At 38.4% G+C, this 25,743-nt stretch overlaps 1 protein-coding gene across 1 annotated transcript; it reads left to right on the plus strand.

Annotated features, from left to right (window-relative positions):
* The first annotated feature begins 1,121 nt into the window (after positions 1-1,121).
* Positions 1,122-25,638, plus strand: TMEM19 (transmembrane protein 19). The gene is made up of 6 exons (XM_060656970.3): positions 1,122-1,839; positions 3,555-3,668; positions 18,098-18,235; positions 18,617-18,871; positions 19,700-19,909; positions 21,510-25,638. The coding sequence occupies exons 1-6, from the start codon at positions 1,710-1,712 to the stop codon at positions 21,671-21,673; spliced, it is 1,011 nt and encodes a 336-aa protein (XP_060512953.1). The 5' UTR covers positions 1,122-1,709; the 3' UTR covers positions 21,674-25,638.
* The last annotated feature ends 105 nt before the right edge of the window (positions 25,639-25,743 follow it).

A 25,743-nucleotide genomic window follows, 5' to 3' on the forward strand; every position in this document is an offset into this window, starting at 1 on the left:
GAAGGAAAAGCAAGATCAGTTCATAATCTTCTCTATGGGACAAAAGCAAGGTCACTATGCAAACCACAAAAATAATAGGTTTTACTGTTAATAACTGTATCCAGTTGTGTGGTGTGACTGATATTAGCTAGTCAGCTTGCTGAGGTAATCCAATTATTTACCTGTACCGAACAGTGTGAGACAAAAATAAAGTGGGCACATATTTTCTGCATGAAGACCATATATGCAAGGAGTCTAATAAGAAGGCCGCTACTATCTACTCTTACTTCACAGATTTGGTTCTTAGTTAATCAGTTAATTCGATGTCTTACCAAAGGAAAGGATGTTGTTTTGACATGTTATTTAAATTTAGACTTGTGTTTTTAAAAAGTACTCAGTAGTTAAAAAACTATTCAAAGAAAACGTTTTCTGGGTTAAAACACATCCGTGTATATATCTGAAACTCATTTACGTCCTCTTCTTACATTGTCAGCAATTAACTGAAAAAGTTCAAATATACTGTAATTATTAATTAGTTTTAACCAAGGCATACCAATGTTAATGTCAAATAAACCACGAAATAAGCCACAAGATTCAGACTTTTAATGTTAATAAGACGTTCTGCTTTCTAAGTTAAATGACTTAATGCACACACTTAAAGTGTGAGCGGTGTAGGAACAGATCTCAATGTAAATGCTGTCATTACAATAATTATTTGAGCTCAATAGCAGGTACTATGTGCAACTTTACATCTCTAGCAATTACAAGTGTTCACCACATACTAAATGGTGTCGTCTTAAATAATTTTCTCAGTCATAAAATTTTTACAACACAACATATGCCCCTTCCCCTAAAAATCCGTAATATTATGTGCCATAAACTCTTTATAGATGAAAATGTATTCGATTATGCTTGAAACGGACTTATGGGGTCTAAATTTATTTGCATTCACTACCCGGGTAGTGGTTTCAGCATTCGGTGTTTGCCTATGTTCTCAAACCTAAGTACCTAAGGTTCCAGACATCAGTATTCTGAGAAGCATTACAAACCCACCAGGCCCCGGTCGCAGGTGGCCTCTGAATAGGTCCGCCCCGCTCGACCTCTGGGAGACGCCCTTAAACCGCTCACGTGGACTAAGCGACGTCTCGGGCGGCCGCAGCGCATGCGCGCAGGAAAGGGAGACGCGACTCGCCGCGGGGCTGAGGTCCAGGAACCTCGGCCCAGGCGGGCTGGACCAGGATTCTGAAGCGGCGCGCGCAGCGGTTGGGACGTGACCGCGCTCCATTGCGCTGGGCTCACCGCCTGGACCCACCTGGGCTCTGGCTGCGCACCTTGTCTTTTTGCGGCCCGCGTCGACGCGCGGGCGGGAGGTGGAGGCGGAGCCCACGGTCCTAAGACCAGCGATTGGCTGATTCCGCTTTCCCGTCGCTTTCCACCCTGCTGAGTTGCGGTGTGAAGTGACCGCCGACTAGGAACCGGCACTCTGCGGGGGTGGGCTTTGCTTTTCCAGTGAAGTGTTAACCTCGCCCACGGGAGTTTCAGCTCTCCACCTGCAGAAGTTTCCGGAAATAGTTTCAGGTTTTTTGGGTTTTTTTTCGGTCGGTGGGAGACGTTCGCATTTACGTTTGCCTCTACATGAGTTTTTTGCTGGCAACTTAAATGACTGATTTTTTTTATTAGGAACACTGTATATTTTCTCCCTCGGGGGCTCGTTCATATCCTTACTTTCCATGACAGATCTTAACGACAATATATGCAAAAAATATATAAAGATGATCACTAATATAGTTATATTGAGCCTGATCATTTGCATTTCTTTAGCTTTCTGGATTATGTCTATGACTGCAAGCACCTATTATGGTAAGTATGAATGTTCTAAGTTGTTTTTCTATAAGCTAATTGGTGGAATTGAAAATAGTCTCATTAACGAAATCCAAAACTCCTGTCCTCTGAGTGGTTATGAACTGTTGTGTTCACTTAACTCCCATGGTCCGAATTTACAAACATTAAAATGTAATCACTGCCTTGAACATTTTAGAACCTTTAATAAACACAGCTTGTGGATAATACTAGTTAAACCTATTTCAAAATGTTTTTATGTTGTATGTAGTTATTACATCTATCTTGAGAAATAAGTGAAATGAAACATGGTTTTGTAAAACAATTGCAGTGATTTTTTAATAAGAATATTTGTAACTATCAGTTTCTCGTATCCTGTAAAAAATCACAGTAAAAATGAAAGGTGGTATAATGTTTACATTTGGAGAGTTGGAGGATTTGTCTGCTGTTTTAGTCACTTCAGAAGAACAGATTCCTTTTAAAGTCTGAAACCACATTGCGTACTCTGGACTCAAATCTTGATAGTTTTGACACCTCCTAAGAGCATACATATGCCTTTACACAAATTCCTTGGTACCCCTGTAAAAGTGGAATACCGTTCAGCTGAAAGGAAAAGTGAAAAGTAGAGTGATAAAGCGATTGCCATCTCAGAACTTACCCTTCTGCAGACATGTGAATAATTGAATGGGTATTCTTCAGGGTTCAGAAGCTTTCAGAGTTGGTTCATAATGACTCACAGTAGGGGATGAGGGTTTAGGGAGGAGAGGTATGGGAGAAGATTCTGGTTTGCGCTAGTATTAACTATTGCTTGAACGCAATGGAATAAACCAGGATCTGTAAACCCAAGTGTCCCTCTGGGGCCAGGAACATGATCATTGCATCTTAAACACATGGGAATAGTTTTCATTTTCAGAAATAGAATTTTTTGGTTGAACATTTGGCCCTCTTTGTCTTCCATTTTCCCATTTTTGATAGAAACATGGGCTCAGGCAATAGTTCACATTTTTCCTTACCGTAATCACTCAGTCTTGTGTGTACGAGTCTGTCAGGAATGGTGGGGACTTTAAAGGGGAAAACAATGGCCTGTATATGGGAGGAGGCCTCTCTCCACTACAGTCAATTCTGCCACGTGAGCCTGAACTTCCACATTTTAAAACATAAGCGAAGGTTCTGGATTTTTATACTGAAATATCCTAATCTTAAATATTAACTTCCAATTGTTTGAAAACATTATGTTAGCCAAACAAAATACCTGTGAGCTGGATGCAACCTTTGGAAAACTCAGTTGCTAATTGTTGAATTGAGGTGTATAGCTTGTGAGAATGTTACTTTAAAACACACACACACACACACACACACACAAAAACAAAAAAAAAACAACCTCTCTACAAGGCAGAAAGTGAAATAATTGGATCCTGTTAATAGTTTGCTTTATGCAGTTCTTGAGATTTAATACATGCCTCCTTTCCAAAACAATGGTGAACTATAGAGAATCATTTCAAATCTCCACATATGTATGAAATATCAAAACTTGGACAGTACTTATTTGGTCATTCCCCAGTAGGATTGTCTCTCTGGAAATATAAAAGTCTCAACATATTTTACTTTGGTGACTTCATCTCTGTTTCCCTACTTATGCCAGTATTTTAATCCAGAATGCAGTTAATCAGAGTTTACAGCCAGGACTAACATGTGCAGGCTTCACACAATTTGTGCTCTATCTTTATAATTTTTAGGTAATTTACAGCCTATTTCTCCTTGGCGTTGGCTGTTTTCCGTTGTCGTTCCTGTTTTGATTGTCTCTAATGGCTTTAAGAAGAAAAGTCTAGACCACAGTGGGGCTTTAGGAGGTATGTTTTTCTTTTGAATGTTAACTATATAATAAGTGCTTGCTAATATAATTTAAAACCATGTTTTCTAAATTCCAGATATATGAGATGACAGTCACAATGTTATGTATTTTAGACAATGATAAAGTGATTTATTGCTCAGCATTCCTATTCTGTCAAAATTGCAGATACTAACATACTCAGTGTAATGTTCAAATTTATCTTTGTAATTGATGTCAAGTAGATTAATAGGATAGCTTTTTTTTTTCAGTTCCTTAATTATTCTGCTCCTTTAGTTGTATTAAATTATCTGCTGGCAGAAATGCTAGAGAACTCCTAGGTGTAAAGTAGAGGAACTGGTGGAAAGAATTGTTCTTGGAAATCGCTATTAGTAGCCTCAAGCAGAGCAGTACAAATTAAGTATCCTAGATATGTTTTTCAGAACTGAGTTAGGGATAGGCCATTTATCTGTTCTTTTAGCACATATTTATTGAGCACTTACTATATGCCACTCTTCTAGAAACTGAGGATGTGACTGTGAACAAGGACAAGGTTTCAAGTTCTTGTGGAACTTTTATTCTTTAGAAGAGATAACAAACAATACATTAACCTTTTTATATAATAAAGTTTGTGAGAAAAACTGAGATAATAAAGAGTGTATGTTGGGGGATGCAGGCATTCTTTTGTAGATAGGGTCAGGCATAACCCGTTTCTCTAAGGAGGTAGTTGTGAACCGAGACTTGAAAAAGCCAGCAATGAGAAAGTCTGAGAGAAGCAGGTTGCAGGCTGACAGAATCACATGGGAAAAGACCCCGATGTATACCCTGGCTTATTTGGTGTGAGCATAAAGTTCATTTGACTGGAAAATAGTGAAAAAAGGAAAATGGTGAGAGATAAAATTGAAGAAATAGGCAAGGGCCAGGTAATTAAGGGGGCTTGTGGGACACAGTAAAGATTTTATTTCAAACTAGGTGGAACCTCACCTGCCTCAGATCAGTGGGGTGACATGGTCTGATATGACATTGAGACTTTCATTCCTGGCAGTGTTTTAAATCCTAAGACATGAGAATCCCCCTCAATTACTACATGGATCACTAGATAAGATCACTATAGAATGACAATTATTCAGAACTGGCAGGTCTTGAAGCCACCTATCTAACCTGCAAAATATTGCTCATTAGCCTAACTTAGCACTGTAAACACACTCTGCTGCCACTGTATTCACATAGAGCAGATGTTTCTCAAAGTTTCATAAACTTGAGCAGGCCTTCATGGAAGCAATATAACATGATGGGTAAAAGAACAAGTGCTAGAATCAGGCAGGATGGATTTGAATGATAGTTACAGCAGGTGCCTGGGTGGCTCAGTCAGTTAAGCATCTGACTTCGGCTCAGGTCATGATTTCATGGTTCGTGAGTTCAGGTCCCCTGTCCAGCTCTGCACTGACAGCATGGAGCCTGCTTGGGATTCTCTGTCTCCCTCTCTATCTGCCCCTTCCCTGCTCACATGTTTGCTCTCTTTCAAAAATAAACATTTTTTTAAGTTAAAAAAATAAAATAAAAATAAATGAATATTAGTTATGGCTTTGGGAGAGTCACTTAACCTCCCTATGCCTTAGTTTTCTCTTCAGTGAAATGGGATTTTTAATATCCAACCTAAAGAACTACCATGAAGTTAATACAGCTTAAACTTCATGGCATCTTCACTTGCAGTGGTACCTTCTAAGGCCTTGGGAAGAACCCTAGCAGTGTATGCTCATGGTCCTATGGTTTTGTAAATTTTACAAAGGTAAGAGCTATGTTTGTGTGTGTATGTGTGTGTATATATGTATACATATATATATATGTACATATATATATATATATTTTTTTTTTTTTAATTTATAAGCACCAGGCCCTATAAATCCTTGATCTATTTCTGATTTCATTCTTACGGGTTGCAGTAAGAATTAAATCAGGTAATCACAATAAAGTTCCTAGCTCAGTGCATAGACATAGCCAGCATTCATTGGCTGCTTATTTTCAGGCAGTTCTTCAGAATCATGCTAAGTCTCTTCCTTTATGATTGAGAAACATTGTTCAAGGACTTTTTTCCCTCCCATGAGGGTAATTGAGAATTACAGTTAACAGACCATATTGACATATATTTTGTCTTGCCATATAATTTAGGAATGGTTATGTTTTATCTGTTTAGCAAATGCTTATGTTGCGTATACTGTGTACCAGGCACTGCTGTTAGCACTTTGGAAGTATTAACTCACTTAAAGTGAATAATCTGGGGGGCACCTGGGTGGCTCAGTCGGTTGAGCGTCCGACTTCAGCTCAGGTCACGAACTCACGTTCGTGAGTTCGAGCCCCGTGTCGGGCTCTGGGCTGATGGCTCAGAGCCTGGAGCCTGCTTCCGTTTCTGTGTCTCCCTCTCTCTCTGCCCCTCCCCCATCATGCTCTGTCTCAAAAATAAACATTAAAAAAAAAAAATTTAAAGTGAATAATTTGGTTTCCGTTTGAATATAACACATAGTTATGCTTTGTTAAAAATGTCCTTTCTGAAGTAGTCTTGCCTTGATTATTATCATTCTTGACATATAGAAAGGGCAAGTCCTTCCTGAAATTCTGTCTTCCCTGGTTTCCATGTTGTATATTGCCCTGCTTTTCCTTTTCCGATCTCTACTTTTGTTTCTTTCCTGCTACCATTTGTTTTCCTGCCTTCTAGTCCTTGGGCTTCTATTCCTCTCCTGCCTAGCTTGATTTAGAATTAGAAGATACGTATTTGAATTCTGAGACTTCCACTTGCTATCTCAGTGAAGTTTGCTGTCACATACTATGAGTCTGGAGTTCTCTCTTGTCCAGCAAGAGAATGGATGCAGAATTGAATACAAGAGAGGCTTGTGTCCAGGAAGAGACAAGAGCCCCAAATAGGGGTTTCGTCTCCACATTTATTGAGCTTACAAGATATTACCCATGTGGGTGAACATGAAGAAAACAAGATCTTACACATGTGAACGTGGAGAAAACAATCAGTAATCATTAAGTTGTGTGCGTAAGAAGCAAAGGGTGTGGGGGCAAGTGGAGTTTGTGATCAGAGTACAATAGTATATTGGCGTCAGATGGAAGTATTTGTGATCCCATTACAATATCTTGCTAGCTAACCTTGGGCATTTTTGCCCTGTGGCAGCTGCTTTCCACCCTAAGCTTTTTCTAACCCATTTATGTAAGTAGAACCTATTTCCCCACATTTTACCACATTGCCTAACAATTTGGAGTCTCAGTTTCTTCATCTCTTATGAAATAGTTCCTTAGGGCTTATTGGTGAGGTTCAGACAAGATAATGTATGGGAGAATATGTCTGTTTAAGCTATAGAGCGTTAGGGGTGCCTGGGTGGCTCAGTCAGTTAAGCGTCTGACTTCGGCTCAGGTCATGATCTCACAGTTCGTGGGTTCAAGCCCTGCATTGGGCTCTGGGCTGACAGCTCAGAGCCTGGAGCCTGCTTTGGATTCTGCATCTCCTTCTTTCTCTGCTCTTCCCCCATTCATGCTCTGTCTCTCTCTCTCTCTCTTTCTCTCTCAAAAAAAAATTAAAAAGTTTAAAAAAATTTTTAAAAAGCTATAGAGCATTATATAAACATTTACTATTAGTGATTTATTGTGTGCTTTCGATTGTATTGTAAACTCCCAGAAGACAGGAGTGGATCTTATGCTTCTGTGTCCCATGCTTCTTTGAATAGTGTTACACACATAACAGGTACTTAGGAAATATATGATTGATTCTTTTTAATGTTTTTTTTTTATTTATTGGAGGGGAGAAAGGAGAGGGAGGTGATTGGGAGAATCCCAAGCAAGCTGTGTGTGTCAGCACAGAGCCCAATGTGCAGCTTGAACTCAGGAACTGTGAGATCATGACCTGAGCTGATATCAAGAGGACGCTCAACCGACCAAGCCATCCAGTCACCCCTGTACATTGATTTTAAAACCTCTGTTCTTTTTTCTAATCATTTCATTCCATGAATATTGGTATCTTTTGTTTGGAGCTTTTTTTTTTTTCCCCTTAAGAACAAAAAAAAAAATTGTAATGCTAGTTCAAATTATATAGGACTTGGGAATACCATCCTGGAGTATGACTATAAATTACTTAAACCATCAGTGTTGTCATTTGCCTATCTGTAAAGTGAGAATAAATTATATTATCTACAGCATTGATCTGTGAGAAGCCATCCATGTACAAAGGTTAGCACAGTACCTGGCACACACATTAAGTATTTTATAGATGTTAGTTACTGTTATTGTCTTCCTTCCACTACTGTTCACAGTCATAGGAATTTTACTAAGGTTGTCCATATCATGCCTTTAGTGTGCTTGGGATGGAGAAGAGTTTCAGAACTTCCTCAGGATATGGGTGTTAAGAGCCCCCCATGACACTGGAACACGTACTTTGGTGATGATGGAAGAGAGGAGGGGTTGAGGCAGTGCTTAAGGTGAACACTGAAGTGGAGGCCTCTGATCTCTTTGAGAGAGATTATTTCTAGAATAAGGAGGATCACATGAGGGAATATATGGGAAAGTGATTATAAAGCACTGGGAAGCACTGTGTAAATGATTCACTCTAAGGAAGTATTACTAGTCATTGTATTCCTTTGAGCTCAGAATGGACAATCCGTCATCAGTTTTTTGACTTGACAATTTTAAATTTGATTTTACCTACCAAGACTATTAGGCATAATGGTTTACCATTTTTTCTCATTCATTCATTCATTCAACAAATATATAGTTAGGGTTCCCTGTATGCCAGGCACTGTCCTGGACACAGGATTTAGTAGTAAACAAAATGGATAAAAATCCCACTGTCACTCCTGAAACCAATATTATACTATATGTTAAATAACTAGAATTTATTTTTTTTTTAAAGTTCTTTATTTCTTTTGAGAGAGAGAGGAAGAGAGAGAATCCCAAGCAGGCTCCTTGCTGTCAGCATGGAGCCTGACACGGGGCTCAATCCTATGAACTGCAAGATCATGATTTGAGCCGAAATCAAGAGTTGGATGCTTAACTAAGACCCCAGGCACTCCAACTAACTATAATTTAAATGAAAACCTAAAAAAAATACCACTGTTAGAGAACTTACAGTTTTAGGGAACAGAGATAAATAAGATGGGCTTGAGGCATTTACTATTAAATTTTTTTAATGTTTTATTTATTTTTGAGAGAGAGAGAGAGAGAGTGAACAGGGGAGGGGCAGAGATTGAGGGAGACACAGAATCCAAAGCAGGCTCCAGGCTCTGAGCTGTCAGCACAGAACCTGATGTGGGGCTCAAACTCACAAACTGTGAGATCATGACCTGAGCCGAAGTCGGACGCTTAACCAACTGAGCCACCCAGGCACCCCAGGTTTGAGGCATTTAATCCCCAGAAATATATATTGTAAATGTAATGGAAATGCACACAAATGGAGTATTGTCTGGAAAGGCTAGTGGTTGTATTCCATGTGGTCTTACAGAGGGTGGCCTTACCTCTTTTGGGTCACCATGGTTCGGATCTGGTGATCGATCTTTCTGAAATAGAAGCCTCATTCTGTCAGGTACCCAGAGTTGATAAGACCTAAGAAAACCAGTTTATGTTGTTCATTGTCACAAGGGACTGGTATTAGCAATCAGTATACCACTTTTATTAATCTGATTAATATGGGACTAGTCAGGGTGCCTGGCTGGCTCAGTCAGTAGAACATGTGACTCTTGATCTCAGAGTCATGAGTTCAAGTCCCACATTGGGTGTGGAGCTTACTTTAAAAATAATAATAATAAAGTATTTCTTTAAAAAGATATATGGAACTAGTTGATTGCAGACTGAATAAAAACATCACTGCTGAGGCATGCCCAATTCTTGTAGTCAGGCCACTTGAGAAGTAAGATTATAACCAGAACTTTTTTTGGTGAGTACTAAGTCTAAGAAACAGTCTATATGATGCCAGCAAGCCGAGTCTAAAGACCCAGATGGGGGTCACACAGGACCAACCAAGAGAATCCCTGACTGTGCGCAGGGTAGAAATCAAATGTGAGTCAGCATGAAATGAAAGTGAAGTTTATGGAAGATATAGAGTCCAAATACAGACAGAGGGAGACACAGAAAGGAAAGGAGAGAGAGTCCCATCTTTGTTTGGCGTGTGGGGTTTTAATGAGGATTGTGGTCTGGTGTATGTGTTTTTTTAGGCATCCAGGAACCAGTTAGAACAAAGAAGAAGGTCCAGGTGTTATTTCTTGGAGCCAGGGGGCCTTGGTCAAGATGTCTAGCACCAGTGGTCTGGAATACACATATGCTGGCTTCCTCGGGTCATTCTTACCTGGTCCTTCCTTAGAAGTTATCTATTCTAAAGAAATCATTAACGCCTTGTCCCTTACAAGGAGGATATACACTGTTTGCTTTATGAGGCATGTATAAAGTGGGGGTGCAGGTCCTAGCAAGAACAGAAGCAGGAAAAGGAACAGAAAACAGATTATTTTATGGAGTCCTTCAGTTTCCCTGTCTCCAGTATTGCATATCCACCAGTCAAAGGGTCCCATCCCTTGTACGGAATTCAACAAGTCTGCCAACTTCTGGTTCTTTGGCCTTCATGTTCTTTATTTTGGGCTAATGAGCCTTCTGTTGATTCCCACAGTCTTTCTGTAGTAGGTTACCTATGATAGAATTGATTATATTTGAGTTGATTAAATTATAAAATTCTAGTCCTGCCTTTCCCTTTTCTGCCTCTCAGGGTTATTATACCCAGGTCACCATGGTTGAAATTTGGGGTGTAACTCTACTCCTGCTATCAGTGACATTTGTAGACAGTGTTGTTTTACTTCCCCCTATGGCTCTGTTAAGTGAAGAATTTACCTGTTTAAAACTCAGGAGGCAGCCATAATTCTTGAATCTTGAAGTGCTTTGAGAGCACCCTTTTGTTTTTCATATCAGTTTTTATTACTGACAATTAGAGATTCCAGAGGTGGTTCCAGGAGATGGAATCTAGAACTGGAAACTGTAGTTACTAATTGAAGAGTTCAGACATAGCTAGCAGTTGCAAAAAATTCCAAGATATTTTTAGACTACATGAAAGAAATCATTCTTTCAAAGTACATTGCCTTTGATTTATTTCCTCATTCTGAACCTGTCATCCATATGAACATTGATCACTTCCTGTGGTATTTTAGGTGGTTGAAGTAAAAAGGATGTAGATGACTGGTAGCATTTCAGTATAGGTTGTTTTAGGGCCCTCCTACTCTGGGTTTGTTTACAAACAGTGGAACGAATTGTTAATAGTGACTATAGAGAAGGGATGGGAGTGTGGGGGTGTACAGAGACATTTTCACATTTACTATGTATACTTCCATATTTTTGGCTTTCTCCTCCAATAGTTATGTACTACTTTTGTAATACTGTAAAATCAATTGAAAAAAACTTCAAGGTTGAATAGGTTTTTCCACTGCAGCTGCTTTTATTGCCAGTGATATTAGTTAACATTTATTAAAGGCCTTCTACATCTGCGTAATATAATAAGTATATTGTAAAAATTATTTAACTTTTCACAGCAAGCCAATGAGGTAGGAATTGCTGTTATTATTTCACCAATGAAAAGTTGAGGCTTACAGTTGGGAAACATTTAGTTATTCAGAGGTAAATGGAGGAGCCAAAGTTTGAACTCCAGACTTCAACTCCAGAGCTAAAGTACTTTGTTAGTACTTTATACAGCATTACCCTACTTCTTGCGCTTTATTTATTTTTTTAAGTTTATTTATTTTGAGAGAGAAAGAGAGAAAGAAAGTGGGGGAGGGGCAGAGAGGGAGAGAGAGAATCCCATGCAGGCTCCACACTGGCAGCCCAACTTGGGGCTCACACCCCCAAACCATGAGCTCATGACCTGAGCCAAAAATAAGAGTCAGACACTCAACCGACTGAGCCACCCAGGCGCCCCCTACTTCTTACACTTTAAATTAGAATGCACTAAAGTTGGAGTGCCTGGGTGACTCAGTCCGTTAAGCATCTGACTCTTGATATCATCTTAGGTCTTCATCTCAGGGTCGTGGAGCCTACTTAAAGTACTAAGCTTGATAAACTTGAGTAAAATGCCAATATTTGAGTATCTCTGGAGTGATCAATCAATAAATGTCTCACTAGTTGCAGTTTCTGAATGTTGAGCTAATCAGAGTTTCTACAAAAATAAAAACCTGGTCCCCTGTTCTGTTATTTAAGAAGATACTATTTCATACTCATTTATTAAGTAAATATTAACACCTGCTTAATATCTTTTCTATTAATAGTTTTGTTTAATGTGTTAACAAAAATCTTTATATGACAACACTGAATATATTTATCTTAAAAGTTACAGAGAATGGAAATTGTTTTTTGGGGGGTTTTTTGTTTGTTTAAATTTTAACTAGGCCTCACTCACATTCAACATGGGGCTTGAACTCATGACTCTGAAACTAAGAGTCACATGCTCTTAATGCTGACTGAGCCATCCACGTGCCCTGAGAATGGAAATTGTTAACAATAAAGTTAGACAGGGATGGAAGAATTTGTACTTAGAAATACAAGCAAGCAGTCTGGACAGGGCCACACAAGATAACAGTGCCTTGGTGTGATGATCACATTCTAGGAAACTGGTCCCCAACCCTGCAGGGCCAGCAGGTGGATTTTTTTCACACACCGACTCTAAACTGGAAACTTAGACTTAAAGCAGCCAAGCTCATGGAGACTAATTAACAATAAATGTAAATTTTTTGGGTGCCACTGACCCGAGTGTTCAAAGGCAGAATTAGGACACTCTCTCCCTGAAAGGAGAACTATAAAAATTACTATAAAAGGGGTGCCTGGGTGGCTTAGTTAATTAAGCATCCACTCTTGATTTGGCTCAGGTCATGATCTTACAATTCGCGAGATCAAGCCCTACTGGGCTCTGCACTGACAGCATGGAGCTTCTTTGGAACTCTCTCTTTTCCTCTCTCTCTGCACCCCTACCCCAAAATAAACATTTTTTAAAAACCCAATAAAAAATTATTATAAAAAATATGATTATAGGGGCACCTGGCTGGCTTCGTCAGAGTGTCGTGCAACTTGCAATCTTGGGGTCATGAGTTTGAGCCCCACATTGGGTGCAGAGATTAATAAATAAAACTTTTTGGGGCGCCTGGGTGGCGCAGTCGGTTAAGCGTCCGACTTCAGCCAGGTCACGATCTCGCGGTCCGTGAGTTCGAGCCCCGCGTCAGGCTCTGTGCTGACTGCTCAGAGCCTGGAGCCCATTTCAGATTCTGTGTCTCCCTCTCTCTGACCCTCCCCCATTCATGCTCTGTCTCTCTCTGTCCCAAAAAAATAAATAAAAAAAACGTTGAAAAAAAAAAAATTTAAAATAAATAAATAAATAAATAAATAAATAAATAAAACTTTTTTAAAATGTGCTTTTAAGGTGAGAAGGACTTAGAGAATAGAGAATGCTGCTTTTATATAAAGAAGAAGGGAGGTACCTGGTTGGCTCAGTCAGTAAGCCACTGACTCTTGGTTTCTGCTCAGGTCATGATCTTGTGGTTCGTGAGTTCAAGCCCCACATCGGGCTCCGCCAGTGTAAAGTTTGCTTGGGATCTCTCTTTCCCTCTCTCCCTGCCCCTCCCCTGCTCATTCTCTGTCTCTCTCAAAATAAATAAACTTTAAAAATTAAAAAAAAGGGAAAATAAAACATACATATATATATATATGCATATATATATATATATATGCACATATATATATCTTTCGAAAAAGAAATGCAGGAATGATAAGCTAGAAAATAATGAAGTTTGTTATCTACAAAGAATGGAGGGAGAGCAAAATATAGTCAGAGGGGCAAAGGGACCTGGGAGGAAGTGACCCTTCTCTGAATATACTTTTTTGTGTAAGTTTGACTTTTGAAATCATGCTAGTATTCTACATATTTTAAGCAATAAAATTAGAAAGGATGGAAAAGGGGAAATCTACAACTGAAAGCAAACTAAAACAAATGAACCCAATTGTATTTTAAATTAATACTATAAGCACACTGGAGGGAAAAAGAGAAAACATAGTATTTAACTATATTCCTTCAGTCTTGGGTTAAGGGAAGAAGAGAATTGCAAACAAATCCTGAACTATTTTTGGTGTGGTTTGTTTTTGTTGTAGTAAGAGTGAAGTAATTCTACAAATTTTAGATGTGATAGGGGATTGAGAAAATGAGTGAAATTGTCATTGTTGTTTTAAACTGGGGGGTTCTTACCAAAGAAGGAGGCATACAAATGTGGAAGGAGGAGGAGCAAGAGAATCTGTGGAGATGGATTGTAATGGGAGCTCTTGGTATGATCTTGTGATTTCTAAAATACATGTATGTGTATGTATGTGTAGATGTGCACATGTATGTGCATGTGTGTATATTTGTATGTTCATGTGTATGCATGTATTTACTTGTCCTGTCCACAAAAAAGTAAATATACCCAGTAGCAATGAGCACACTGTGAGATTGGCCACTGAAATGAACCAAAGCTCCTCAGAGAAATGACTGGTTCCAGGGCTGGGGAAAACCAGGTTTGGGAAGAACCTAGAGCATCTATGTTATGCCAGAAAGAAAGGAAATACTAAAAAAAAAAAAAAAAAAAGAAGAAGAAGAAGAAGAAAGAGAAAGAAAAAGATGGGGTTATGTCACACAGGTGTAGTAATGAGCTTATCTATTTTGTCTGTTATTAGTATAGCACCCCCCTGCTCTCTTTTGGTTACTGTTTGCATGGGATATTTTTTTCAGTCCTTTTACTTTCAACCCCTTTGTGTCTTTAAAGTGCATTCTTTGTAGACAGCATTGGACTATGTATTTTTATTTCAGATAGACAGTCTACGTCTTTTGATTAGAGTGTTTCATCCCCTTACACATACTTGGTTTTTTTTGGAAGATTTTTTTTTTTTGTAAGTAATCTCTACACCCAGTGTGGGGCTCAAATTTACAACCCTGAGATCGAGAGTGCTCTACCAATTGAGCCAGCCGGGCGCCCCTAGCCCCTTACATTTAAAGTAATTAAGGAGAAACTTATTTCTGTCATTTTGCTATTTGTTTCTATATGCCTTTCAGTTTTTTTGTTCCTCATTTTTTGTATTACTGTCTTCTTTTGTGTTTAATTTTTTGTAGTGGAATGTTTGAATTCCTTTCTCATTTCCTTTTGTGTATATTTTATAACTGTTTTCTTTATGGTTACCAAAAGAATTACATTTAACATCCTGGAATTACAACATTTTCATTTAAATTTTTGCCAGCATAACATCAATAACCTACAAACTTTTAATTTCTCCTTTGCTTTTGAAAAATAGTTTGGCTAGATTTAAGCCTCTTGTTTGACAGGTGTTTTTTTTTTTTTTTTTTTCTTTCCTTTTCACACTTTGAGTATATCAGCCCTGTGCCTTCTAGCCTTCTGGCCTCCAAAATTTCTGATAAGAAATCTGTTGATAATCTTACTGAGGATCACTCGTATGTGATGAGTTGCTTACCTTTTTCTGCTTTCAAGACTGTCTTTGTCTTTGAACAGTTTGATTATAATGTGTCTCAATGTGGCTCTCTGAATTCATTCTACTTGGAGTTTGGTAAGCTGCTTTCTTGCATGTTTATACATGTGTCTTTCATCAAACTTGGTAAGTTTAATAAAAAAACAAAACTTGGGAAGGTTTCAGCTGTTATTTCTTCAAAGAATTTCTCTATCCCTTGTCCTCTTTTCTTCTTCTGGGATTCCCACGTGTGTGTTGTTCCACTTGTCCCTTAGGCTTTGTTCACTTTTCTTCAGTCTTTTTTTTTTTCTGTTCTTCAGACTGGATAATTTCCTTTGCCTGCCTTCAAGTTCATTGATTTCTTTATTCTGCCAGCTCAAATGTGCCTTTGAATCTTTACTGAATTGTTTTCAGCTCCAATATTTCCTTTTGTTTTTTCTCTAGATTTCTGTCCTCTTTATTAGCATTTCCATATTCCATATTGTTTTCTTGACTTTCTTCATGTCTTCTTTTCATTCTTTGAGCATCCTTAAGACTGTTTTGAGGTCTTTGCTTAGTAGGTCCACCATCTGGCCCTTCCAGTGACAGTCTCCATTGATTTTTTTTTTTCCCCTGTGAATGGGCCATACTTTCCTGTTTCTTTGTATGCCTTGTGATATTTTTCTTGAAAACTAAACATTTAAATCTAGTAAGACGGTAACTCTGGAAGTCAGAATTTCCCGTCCCCAAGGTTTGCTCTTTTTTGTTTTTGTTTTGTCTTGTTTTTGATTGTTGCAGGCTGTCTCTATGCCAGAGATCACCCTAAGGTGTAAACTTAAGGTCTTCCCAGTCTTTTTCTAAGCCTATACCTTTCTCTGGGTATGCACTGTGACTTTCTAATTTTCCCCGTAAATTCAGTTTCTTTCGAATGTCCTAGTCTTTAATGTATGGCTCTCCAGATGAGGAAAACCAGAAATGAAGGGAGGCTGGAATCAACCCTTTAAATCCTTTGGAAGTTCCTTCAGCAAGAAAGGGCTTGCAACAGTAAGGGGTGGAGTGCAACAATGGCTGCCATCCTCTGTGTCTATATCTGCATTATCAGAAGCAGCAATCATTGATCAGAGTACAAATCCTCATATTTGAAAGACAAGTCCAGGGGCCCTTGGGTGTCTGACTTCAGCTCAGGTCATGATTTCATGGTTGGAGTGTTAGAGCTCTGCATCAGGCTCTGTGCTGACAGCTCTGAGCCTGGAGCCTGCTTCAGATTCTATCTCCCTCTCTCTCTGTCTCTCCCCTGCTCACGTTTTCTCTCTCTCTCTCTCTCTCTCTCAAAAATAAAGATTAAAAAATTTTTAAAGAAAGACAAGTCCTTATTGTCCGCCCTGGCTTTCATAACCTGTGTGCAGACTGCTCCTGCAATTCCTGTACTTCCTGCCATGGGGCTGGGAGTGGTGATGGGAAACTGACCAAAATTACTGCAGTTTCCCTTCCAAGCCTTCCTTTGAAAGTTACAAGCCTTCAGTAGACTCCAGAGTTCCAAAAAAGTTTTGTCAGACAGATTCTGCCTGTGCAATTGTTGTCTAGGCGGGAAGACAGATTCTTAATGCTTCCTACTCCTCCATCTTTCCAGAATCCTCTGTCTCATTCATTTTTGTAGAATTTACTAACCATTGTGGTAATAGAAACTAGGGTACTTTGCTATCTCAGCCACCAAGTTTTACTACTAAGAACAATTTCTTTTTTATTTTTATTTTATTATATAGAGCACACACACATGGGGAAGAGGGGCAGAGGGAGGGAGAGAAAGAATCTTAAGCAGGCTCCATGCTCAGCATGGAGCCCAGTGCAGGGCTTGATCCCACAACCCTGGGATCATGACCTGAGCCAAAATCAAGAGTTAGTCACTCAACCGACTAAGCCACCCAGGCATCTCTCATAAGAACATTTATTTTCAAATTTTCTAACAAAGGCCTTTAAGGATTATCTGAGTAATTTAAGAAGCTAATTCCAGCAGATGTGCATTTTCTTTATAGAATTATTGAGAGACAGGCTTTATAATTTCTCAGTTTGGTAACCTACAACAAGTTAAGTCTCAAGCATGTTTGACTGATTTAGCAGTTGATTTCAGTGGCCTCTTTACATATTGCTATAATATCAAGAGTACATCTTTCTTTCTTTCTGTTTTTTTTCTTTTCTGTTTCATTTAATGTAAGCTTCCCTCTTTTTTGCTCTCCTGATAAGCCTTCCTTGAAATTGGTCATTCATGGAAAAATGTAAGATGTTCCCTTTCTTCTTTGTCCAATAAAAGAAACAAAGAAAAAGTTAAAAAATACATTCACAGAAAATACTCCATTTTTAATTTCACATAAAATCCAGGACTGTTTTCATAGATTTACATAAGAAAACATAGCTAAGAAACACTATCTATATCTTCTCCCATAGTTTATGAGGCTCAAGAAGAGAGCATGTAGAACTGTTTTTGAAAAGCCAAAAAGCTAGCCTTTAAGTAGAAAAAAAGATCTAGACTGTGGGGGGAAATGTAAAAATTAGAAGCCTGAAAGATGCCACAGTTTAACCTCTCTGCAGAGATCCACAGTTAACTTTGAAATTTTCCAAACTAGCTGTCTATCCAAATGTTGTATATAACATATATAATATGTATTGCTTAATAATGAATCACTGCTATTTATTGTGTTCTGTAATTTGATTATAAAATAAAATGTCTACAGTAATACATTCATATATTCATAGTTTGAAAGGAGGTCAAAATATGGTTTAAAAAAAATCTCTCAATTTAATGAAATCAACATTTAGTTTACTATTTGGTAATATCTGAACTGATAAAAGTGAAAATGTATTAGAAATGTACATTTCAGGTTTAATGTGAAAAAGAACTGAAAAAAAATCCATTCTTTTTTTTCACAGCATTAATGTATGGACTAAATATAATTCTGTGTATATATATGTTTCTTTCAGGACTTGTGGTTGGATTTATCCTAACCATTGCAAATTACAGCTTTTTTACCTCTTTGCTGATGTTTTTCCTTTCTTCTTCAAAACTCACTAAATGGAAGGGAGAAATAAAGAAGCGTCTAGATTCAGAATACAAAGAAGGTAAAATGAATTATGTTTGATATCACTCAAAATAGTAACCTTTATTTCATCCTAACATATTATAAGCTTACAGTAAGAACATGTTTAGATTGTTGAAACAGATAAATTTTAGATGAGAATAACTTTAAGTAGTAGCCTAATTTAGTTTATCATTACTTCACCATAAAAGTAAGAACGAATTTTAGAAGCATTAGAATCTATCATTAATTATTCTAAAATAATATAGAATATAGAAAAACGTACTATCCAATTTTAGTCATTTTTAAAATTGTAGTCATTTTTTTCTTTTCTTAAACATTAAAATAAATTCCTGTAACTGCATGATTGCCCTTCTGAGGAGAAAACATTTCTTGTCCTTTTTATGTACTTGTTTGTTTGTAGGCGGGCAGAGGAATTGGATTCAGGTATTCTGTAATGGAGCTGTGCCTACAGAGCTGGCCCTGCTGTATATGATAGAAAATGGCCCCGGGGAAATCCCAATAGATTTTTCCAAGCAGTACACTGCTTCCTGGATGTGTTTGTCTCTCTTGGCTGCACTGGCCTGCTCTGCTGGAGACACGTGGGCTTCAGAAGTTGGCACCGTTCTGAGTAAAAGCCCGCCAAGGCTAATAACAACCTGGGAAAAAGTTCCAGTTGGTGAGTCTATATTTAAATTTCTTCAAAAAAACAAAGTGAACAAAAAAACCCGATTGATTGTGTTTCTTACCTAGGAGGCTTTTAAGAATTTCGGTTATTCCCTTAATTGGAAAATTACTGTAGGCTGTTAAATTGGTGATAATAATATTTGCAGGAAATGTTAGCAAGTCCTAGATAAATAATACAGGAATGCAGAGACCTATCAGTAGGAGAGGAGAAAAGGAAAGGAATAGTAGAGTATTTCTTGAGGACCTGTTATGTGGTTAGTGCTTTACCACAGATCTCAGTTCCCTTACCATTATCATCATCATCTACTACTACTACGACTACTGCATTTTTGTCTCTGTTATCACCCGCCCTCCTCCTTCATCTTCTTCCCTTCCTTCTCCTCGTCTTTTACTCCTCTACTTTCTCCTCCTCTTCCTTTTCTTCCTCACCTCCTCCTTTTTATCTCTTCCTCATTATCGTCATCCTTAATATTCTCAATATTCATGTGTATTGGTTCTTTAATTTATTTTCATCTAACAAGGAAATTAAGAGAAGTTAAGTAACTTCACTACAATTACATAACTTGGAAGTGGCAGAAGGAAGATTGAAATCAGGCAGTCTGGCTCCATTGAACCATTCCCCCGCACTGCTTATAATGTCAGGAGTTAATGTGCAGAAAAGACTTCTTTTTAAGTAGGCTATGAGCTTTGGATTGTATGAAAGAGAACCCTTTCTTTGAGTTAGTCTTAGTAAGATAGGTACTACAATTTTTTGCTTTCCTTGATTTTAAGTGTTTGTTGATTTTTAACCAGATTATTTTTATCTATGTTTCTTCTTCAGGGACCAATGGAGGGGTCACAGTGGTGGGCCTTGCCTCCAGTCTCCTTGGTGGTACCTTTGTGGGCATCACGTACTTCCTCACACAGTTGGTTTTTGTTAATGATTTGGACATTTCTGCTCCCCAGTGGCCAATTATTGCATTTGGGGGTCTGGCTGGATTACTAGGATCAGTTGTAGACTCATACTTAGGAGCTACAATGCAATTTACTGGTAAGAGCATCACTTTATTATTGCAACTTATTAGTATATTAAATGGGAACAAATATGGGGGGAGAAAACATGAAAACAATCTCAAAGAGGAAATTGAGAGGCCAGGAATGATAGGACAGAATCTTTTCCACAATTTTGATTTTAATTTTTGTGTCTGTTAAATTAATTGAAAGAGAATTAGTCCTACAGAACAATGAATAGAAGCTATGTGGGGAGGATATGATAGTGCAGGAAACAGATACTTTTGCTTATGGGACTTTATCTAATCCCAGGAAAGCAGAACATTTCTAATCAGATCATTTTAATGCCCACCCTCTATTTGTTTTTCAAGTCTGTTTGAGAAAGAATTATTGTACTACTCTGTACACATATGACCTACTTTTCTACTGTGACATAATGCTTTCTGTCCCCACTGAATTTTTAGCCCCACTCAAGATACATGGGAGAGTTGGTTTACCCCACAATTTTCTGTGCTTTGCTTTTGAGGCTGTCCTGTCATGTCAGTATACTGACATATTCTGGTAGGTGTGTATTTCTTCCACACTCTGACCAACGATGTGTTCTCCTTTGACTCATACAGTGAAGAAGCTGGGAGTCTGGAGAAAGTTTCTCTGTGTACAGTCCTTCTATTTCTTTTCATGTGCCAAGATCATCTACTTGCCCTTATGCTTCGCTCCCCACCAATCAGAATGTTTGTTCTCTCAGATTTGTTAGTCTCATCTAGATACTAAGGAGGAAGCAGTCTGATTTTAGTTCAGGGTAAAGGTCAGTAACTACATACACACACAGACTCACCATCTCTCTGTCTCTCTCTCTCTCTCTCCCTCCCTCCCTCCCTCCCTCCTCCATCCCTACGTTTTTTTGTTTGTTCTTGTTTTTTTTAAGAACCTAGGTTTATTCTAAACTGGGCTCTAACTGGGGAAGTTTCTGATCATATTGAGTGGGTTGAAAAAATAATCTGTTAATCTTGGGACAGATTAACTCGTTAATTCTTTGTGTGCCTCCTTTGTGCTGGCACCGTGCTGGGTCCTGGGTTTCCAGTGCAGAGGCCAAAGACATGATCCCTATTGGTCTTGCAGGCCTAGTCTTCATGACATCTCTACTTTTAATGTTCTCCCTTCCACCTGTGAAGGAATTCGAGCAGTGTTGAGAGAACAGTATTAAGGTGTACTGAAAATCACATTTCAAAAAAGTCTATTGTAATTGAGGGTTCCATATCTCTCCCCATTTAATTATCCACTGAAATCAATTTTTAAAAAATTTGTTTTAAATGTTTATCTTATTTCTGAGGGAGAGAGACACAGAGCATGAGCAGGGGAGGGGCAGAGACAGAGGGAGGCACAACATTCGAAGCAGGCTCCAGGCTCTGAGCTGTCAGCACAGAGCCCAACGCAGGGCTCAAACTCACAAACTGTGAGATCATGGTATGAGCCAAAGTAGGATGCTTAACCTACTGAGCCACCCAGGCGCGCCTCCACTGAAATCAATTTTAAGTGGCTGAGAATCTTTCAAAGATTATATTCTTTGGAAGGGATGAGCTTATTTGTTTTAAATCAAGTCATTTGGATTTTCTACCTCACTTGCTTCTTTTCTACTCCAGGTTTAGATGAAAGCACTGGCATGGTGGTCAACAGCCCAGTGAATGAGGTGAAGTACATAGCAGGGAAACCGATTCTTGATAACAATGCAGTGAATCTGTTTTCTTCTGTCCTTATTGCCCTCTTGCTCCCAACTGCTGCTTGCCATTTTTGGCCCAGCGAGTGAACTTTATTTCATTTACAAAGGTTGAAACTGTGGTAAATTCAGCTAAATTTGCAATTCTGAGTTTCATCGTAAAAAGAATAATTACAATGGCAAAGAGGAAATAGCAGCTCTTCCCATATTCCATTGTGATGAAATTCCACATTTTTCCTTTCGTTAACTCCCTTGTAACAGCTAACATGTTTGTAGTGAAAGATAAGTATACACAGAACTTATTCATATTTTTCTTCTGCTGAGTAGAGCTTCTTGAGCAATGAAGCTGTGATATCCATATATATTGCTATATACTGAACTGAAAATTCCTACAGAGTAAATAATAGATTTTGTTCTCGTTAAACCAGTATAGGGACTAAAAGTGTAATGCCACATGTAACAGTTACCCAAATTGTAGTTTGGGGTGGTTTAAACTGATGTGTGTATGTGGAATCCTGAATAAGTGTAATCCTGGACTCCATTACTTGCCATACACAATTGGGAAAAGTGTGGAGTTTGGTTCTTAATGAGCTATGAGGCCTACTCCACATTTGTTCTCCCTTTCTCAGGGTTAGTAATGGGAAAAAAGTAAATGTCTTTTTCATATGACCATTAGAAAGCATACTTTTTTAAGTAAAAGCAAAAAAGATTTATATCTAAGATATGTGCACCTTCTATTTCAATTGATCTTTGAGAAGTTATCTTGTATTTAATATTTTTTAATGTATTTTCTAGTTTTCTTTGAAATTTGTATAGGAATTTGTTTTACTTTGGCATCCTGAACAATTAGAGTCACTGGGAAGCTATTGTAACTGTTTTTTTATTTGCTACCTAGAATTCACTGGAAGATGCTATGATTTCCTCTTCTGTACTTAAGTTATGCTCTTCTGGACAATATAAACTCAAATGAATTCTACTTTTCAGTTTTGTTCTTCACTTTGATTTACTGTGCACCAAAGGAGTTTAATATGGTATGGATTATTTTGCTCAAAGTATTTTAGTATATGTGCTGCTGAAGTGAGCACGTTGCTGAAAGTATTTAAAAATATTTCTCATGTGATTTCCACACATCCCTCCCCCTTCTTTTGCATTGAAATTGAAGAGAGATTGCATGAATTAAGCCACTATTATTTTAGAGTGGATAAAGCTTAGAATTCTTTACTGGTGGGGCGCCTGGGTGGTTCATTTGGTTAAGTGACCAACTTTGGCTCATGACTGACTTTGGCTCAGGTCATGATCTCACTGTGAGTTCGAGCCCCAAGTCAGGCTCTGCCTTAACAATGCAGAGCTTGCTTCAGATTCTCTGTCTCCCTCTTGCCCTCTGCCCTCCCCCTTTCATGCTCTCTCTCTCTCTCTCTCTCTCACTCGCTCGCTCTCTGTCAAAAATAAATAAACAGTAAAAAAAAAAAATAATAATTCTTTACTGGTGGCTCTACTACAGTGATAATTAAGACCTGTGTTGACTCAGGAAGAAAGAAAGAAAAGAGAGAGAGAGAAAGAAGATGGGGGGGGGAGGGGGAGGGGGGAAGGGGAAGGGGAGAGAAAAAACAACGCAGACATCCTTAATCCTTAAGCCAAGCAACACAGTGTGTCTCAAGCATCGGTTTTCACCTTTGGGTATAGAGTGTAATCACCTGAGGATCTTTAAAAAAAAAAAAAAAAAAAGCCCTTGTGTCTGGGCTTTGCTTCCAGGGATTCTGATTCATCTGTTCTGGGGTAGAGCCTCGGTGTTAGGACATTTTAGAGCTCTTGCTGTACATTAGAATCACATAGGGTGTTTTTTGTTTTTCTTAAATCTCTACACCCAATGTGGGGCTTGAATTTACAACCCCGGGATCAAGAGTCCCATGCTGTACCAACTGAGCCATCCAGGCATAGGTTGTTTTTAAAAATATTTGCCAAAACCCCTCCAGACAAGTAAATCTGAGCATCTGAAGGTGAGGTTCATGCATAGGTTATTTTTAGAAAACTCTCTAGGAGATTCTAATGTTTAGACAGGTTGAGAACTACTAAATAAGAATGTCCTAAAGCACCATATATAAAAGAAGCTTCAAAAGAATGGGACTTTCCATTTTTATGCAGACAGCTGTTAGTAGCAGTGCTGTATGCTCTCTTTTTGCATTAATAGCTTCTGGTAATTATACTGTGTCTTACGGCCACATCACTTACCAAATCATTCCCGTGTCAGTTTTTGATGCAGCCTGTTTATTGTTTGAACAGCCTGTATCTGTTCCAACATGCCTTTTCTCTTTTCCTGGTGATTCATCCTCATGACATACAATGGAATATAAATATTTATTGCAACCATCTTTGGGTTTGGTAGAATCACCGTATCATTAATGGTGTAGGGAAATACTGCTTGACAAGCCTTTATTTGAAAACCTAGGTCTAGTTGTGTTTTGGAATCAAAATCTTCAGATTTTAGAAAACTAATGGAGTACATGTATTTTACTTAAATTCCCAAAAAAAAGAGTCTCAGGTGGTACCTATTCTCAAATACACTAATGTTTCTATGGTGAATGTATGAATAGTACCACCAAGTGTGATAACTGAACACTATAAAGAGAGCCTCAGATCAGGTCAGTTTTGGCACCAAATTTAGGAAGGAACTTTCTGTTTTCAGAGCTTCTTTTGGATATGAGAATTACAGATAAGGAATTGTGGCTCTTTTTGTTTTCTTTAATCTTAGATGTATTTTATTGTAACATCCTTCATAATTGAATATTTAACTAGTTCAACCTCTTCTTCCTCTTTACTGAATGAACAGTTTATTTTAAAAACACTTTCTGGGGCACCTGGGTTGCTCAGCAGGTTGAGTGTCTGGCTTCGGCTCAGGGCATGATCTTGTGATTCGTGAGTTCGAGCCCCACATCGGACTCTCTGCTGTCTGCAGAGCCGGCTTCAGATCCTCTGTCCCCATCTCTCTCTCTTTGCCCCTCCCCAACTTGTCCTCTCTCTCCCTCTCTCAGAAGTAAACATTAAAAACAAAACCTTTTTGATAGAAAAAAATAAAAACACTTTCATAGAAAGAACTCCATGTAAGAGTATAACAAAACAATACGTACTGCCTACCTAGGGCAGCCTAAAGGTATACATACCATTTTTATCATACTGTTATACAGTAGAGGAGAGGAAGGTTATGTGGCTCAAGGCTTTTGAAGCTTTTGAAGGAGACCTAAAGATTTCAAGGAGTGGCATATGAAGACTCATCAAATGGAGCTACCAGGAGAACAATGAATTGATACAACAGGTCATTCCATTCTTAGCTTTTCTCATTACTTGGGTTATGAGTGTCTCAACCAAGGTGTACAAATTTCTTTCTTGTTTCTAACTGCTGTATTTGTAGGATGCTAGCTTCAGAAATGCCAGACCCATCCCAGTTAAAGACCTAGTGGAGAGAAAAATCATGCAAGGTGAGATATAAACTCTGCCTCATGCCTGTAGTAGTAACGGCTGCTACCTATTATGCACGGCAGATATACTGGAGTGCAATCATCTGATGTCCTTCATCTGCTGTTGCTGATGCCATCACAGTGAGAAAAAAACTGTCTTAGCCCCCAGATCTCAGGTGAATTGTACATATTTTAAAGATGAAAACACAGTTATGCAGCTAAATTATTTAATCTCCTAATAGAGTATCTGTTGCTATAATTCCAAATGGTCCTGAATATTTTATTAAAAAAATTTTTTTTAATGTTTGTTTATTTTTGAGAGAGACAGAGTGTGAGCAGGGGAGGGTCAGAGAGAGAGGGAGACACAGAATCTGAAGCAGGCTCCAGGCTCTGAGCTGAAGTCTGACGCTTAACCGACTGAGCCACCCCAGTGCACCTGGTCCTGAATATTTTAAAAAGTATATAGATGTTCGGTATATGTTTGTTAAATTAAGTTGTTTGACTTTAATCAGTGTTTCCTTTAAGAGTCACTGAAAGCTGATAATCAGGAACATTGTTCTGGAGGAAAATAAAAAATAAAAAAAACCAGTTTGGCTACCTGAATTTCTGAGGACTGTGATGATTCCAGCATTTATCAGTCATGCGACGCACTATTAATGGTTTTGAAACTAATGAGTCAGGAAATGATAATCAAGGTAAGGCTCCTAA

The sequence above is a fragment of the Panthera onca genome, chromosome B4, assembly GCF_046562875.1.
Source record: "Panthera onca isolate mPanOnc1 chromosome B4, mPanOnc1 haplotype 2, whole genome shotgun sequence".
Classification (NCBI taxonomy): domain Eukaryota; kingdom Metazoa; phylum Chordata; class Mammalia; order Carnivora; family Felidae; genus Panthera; species Panthera onca.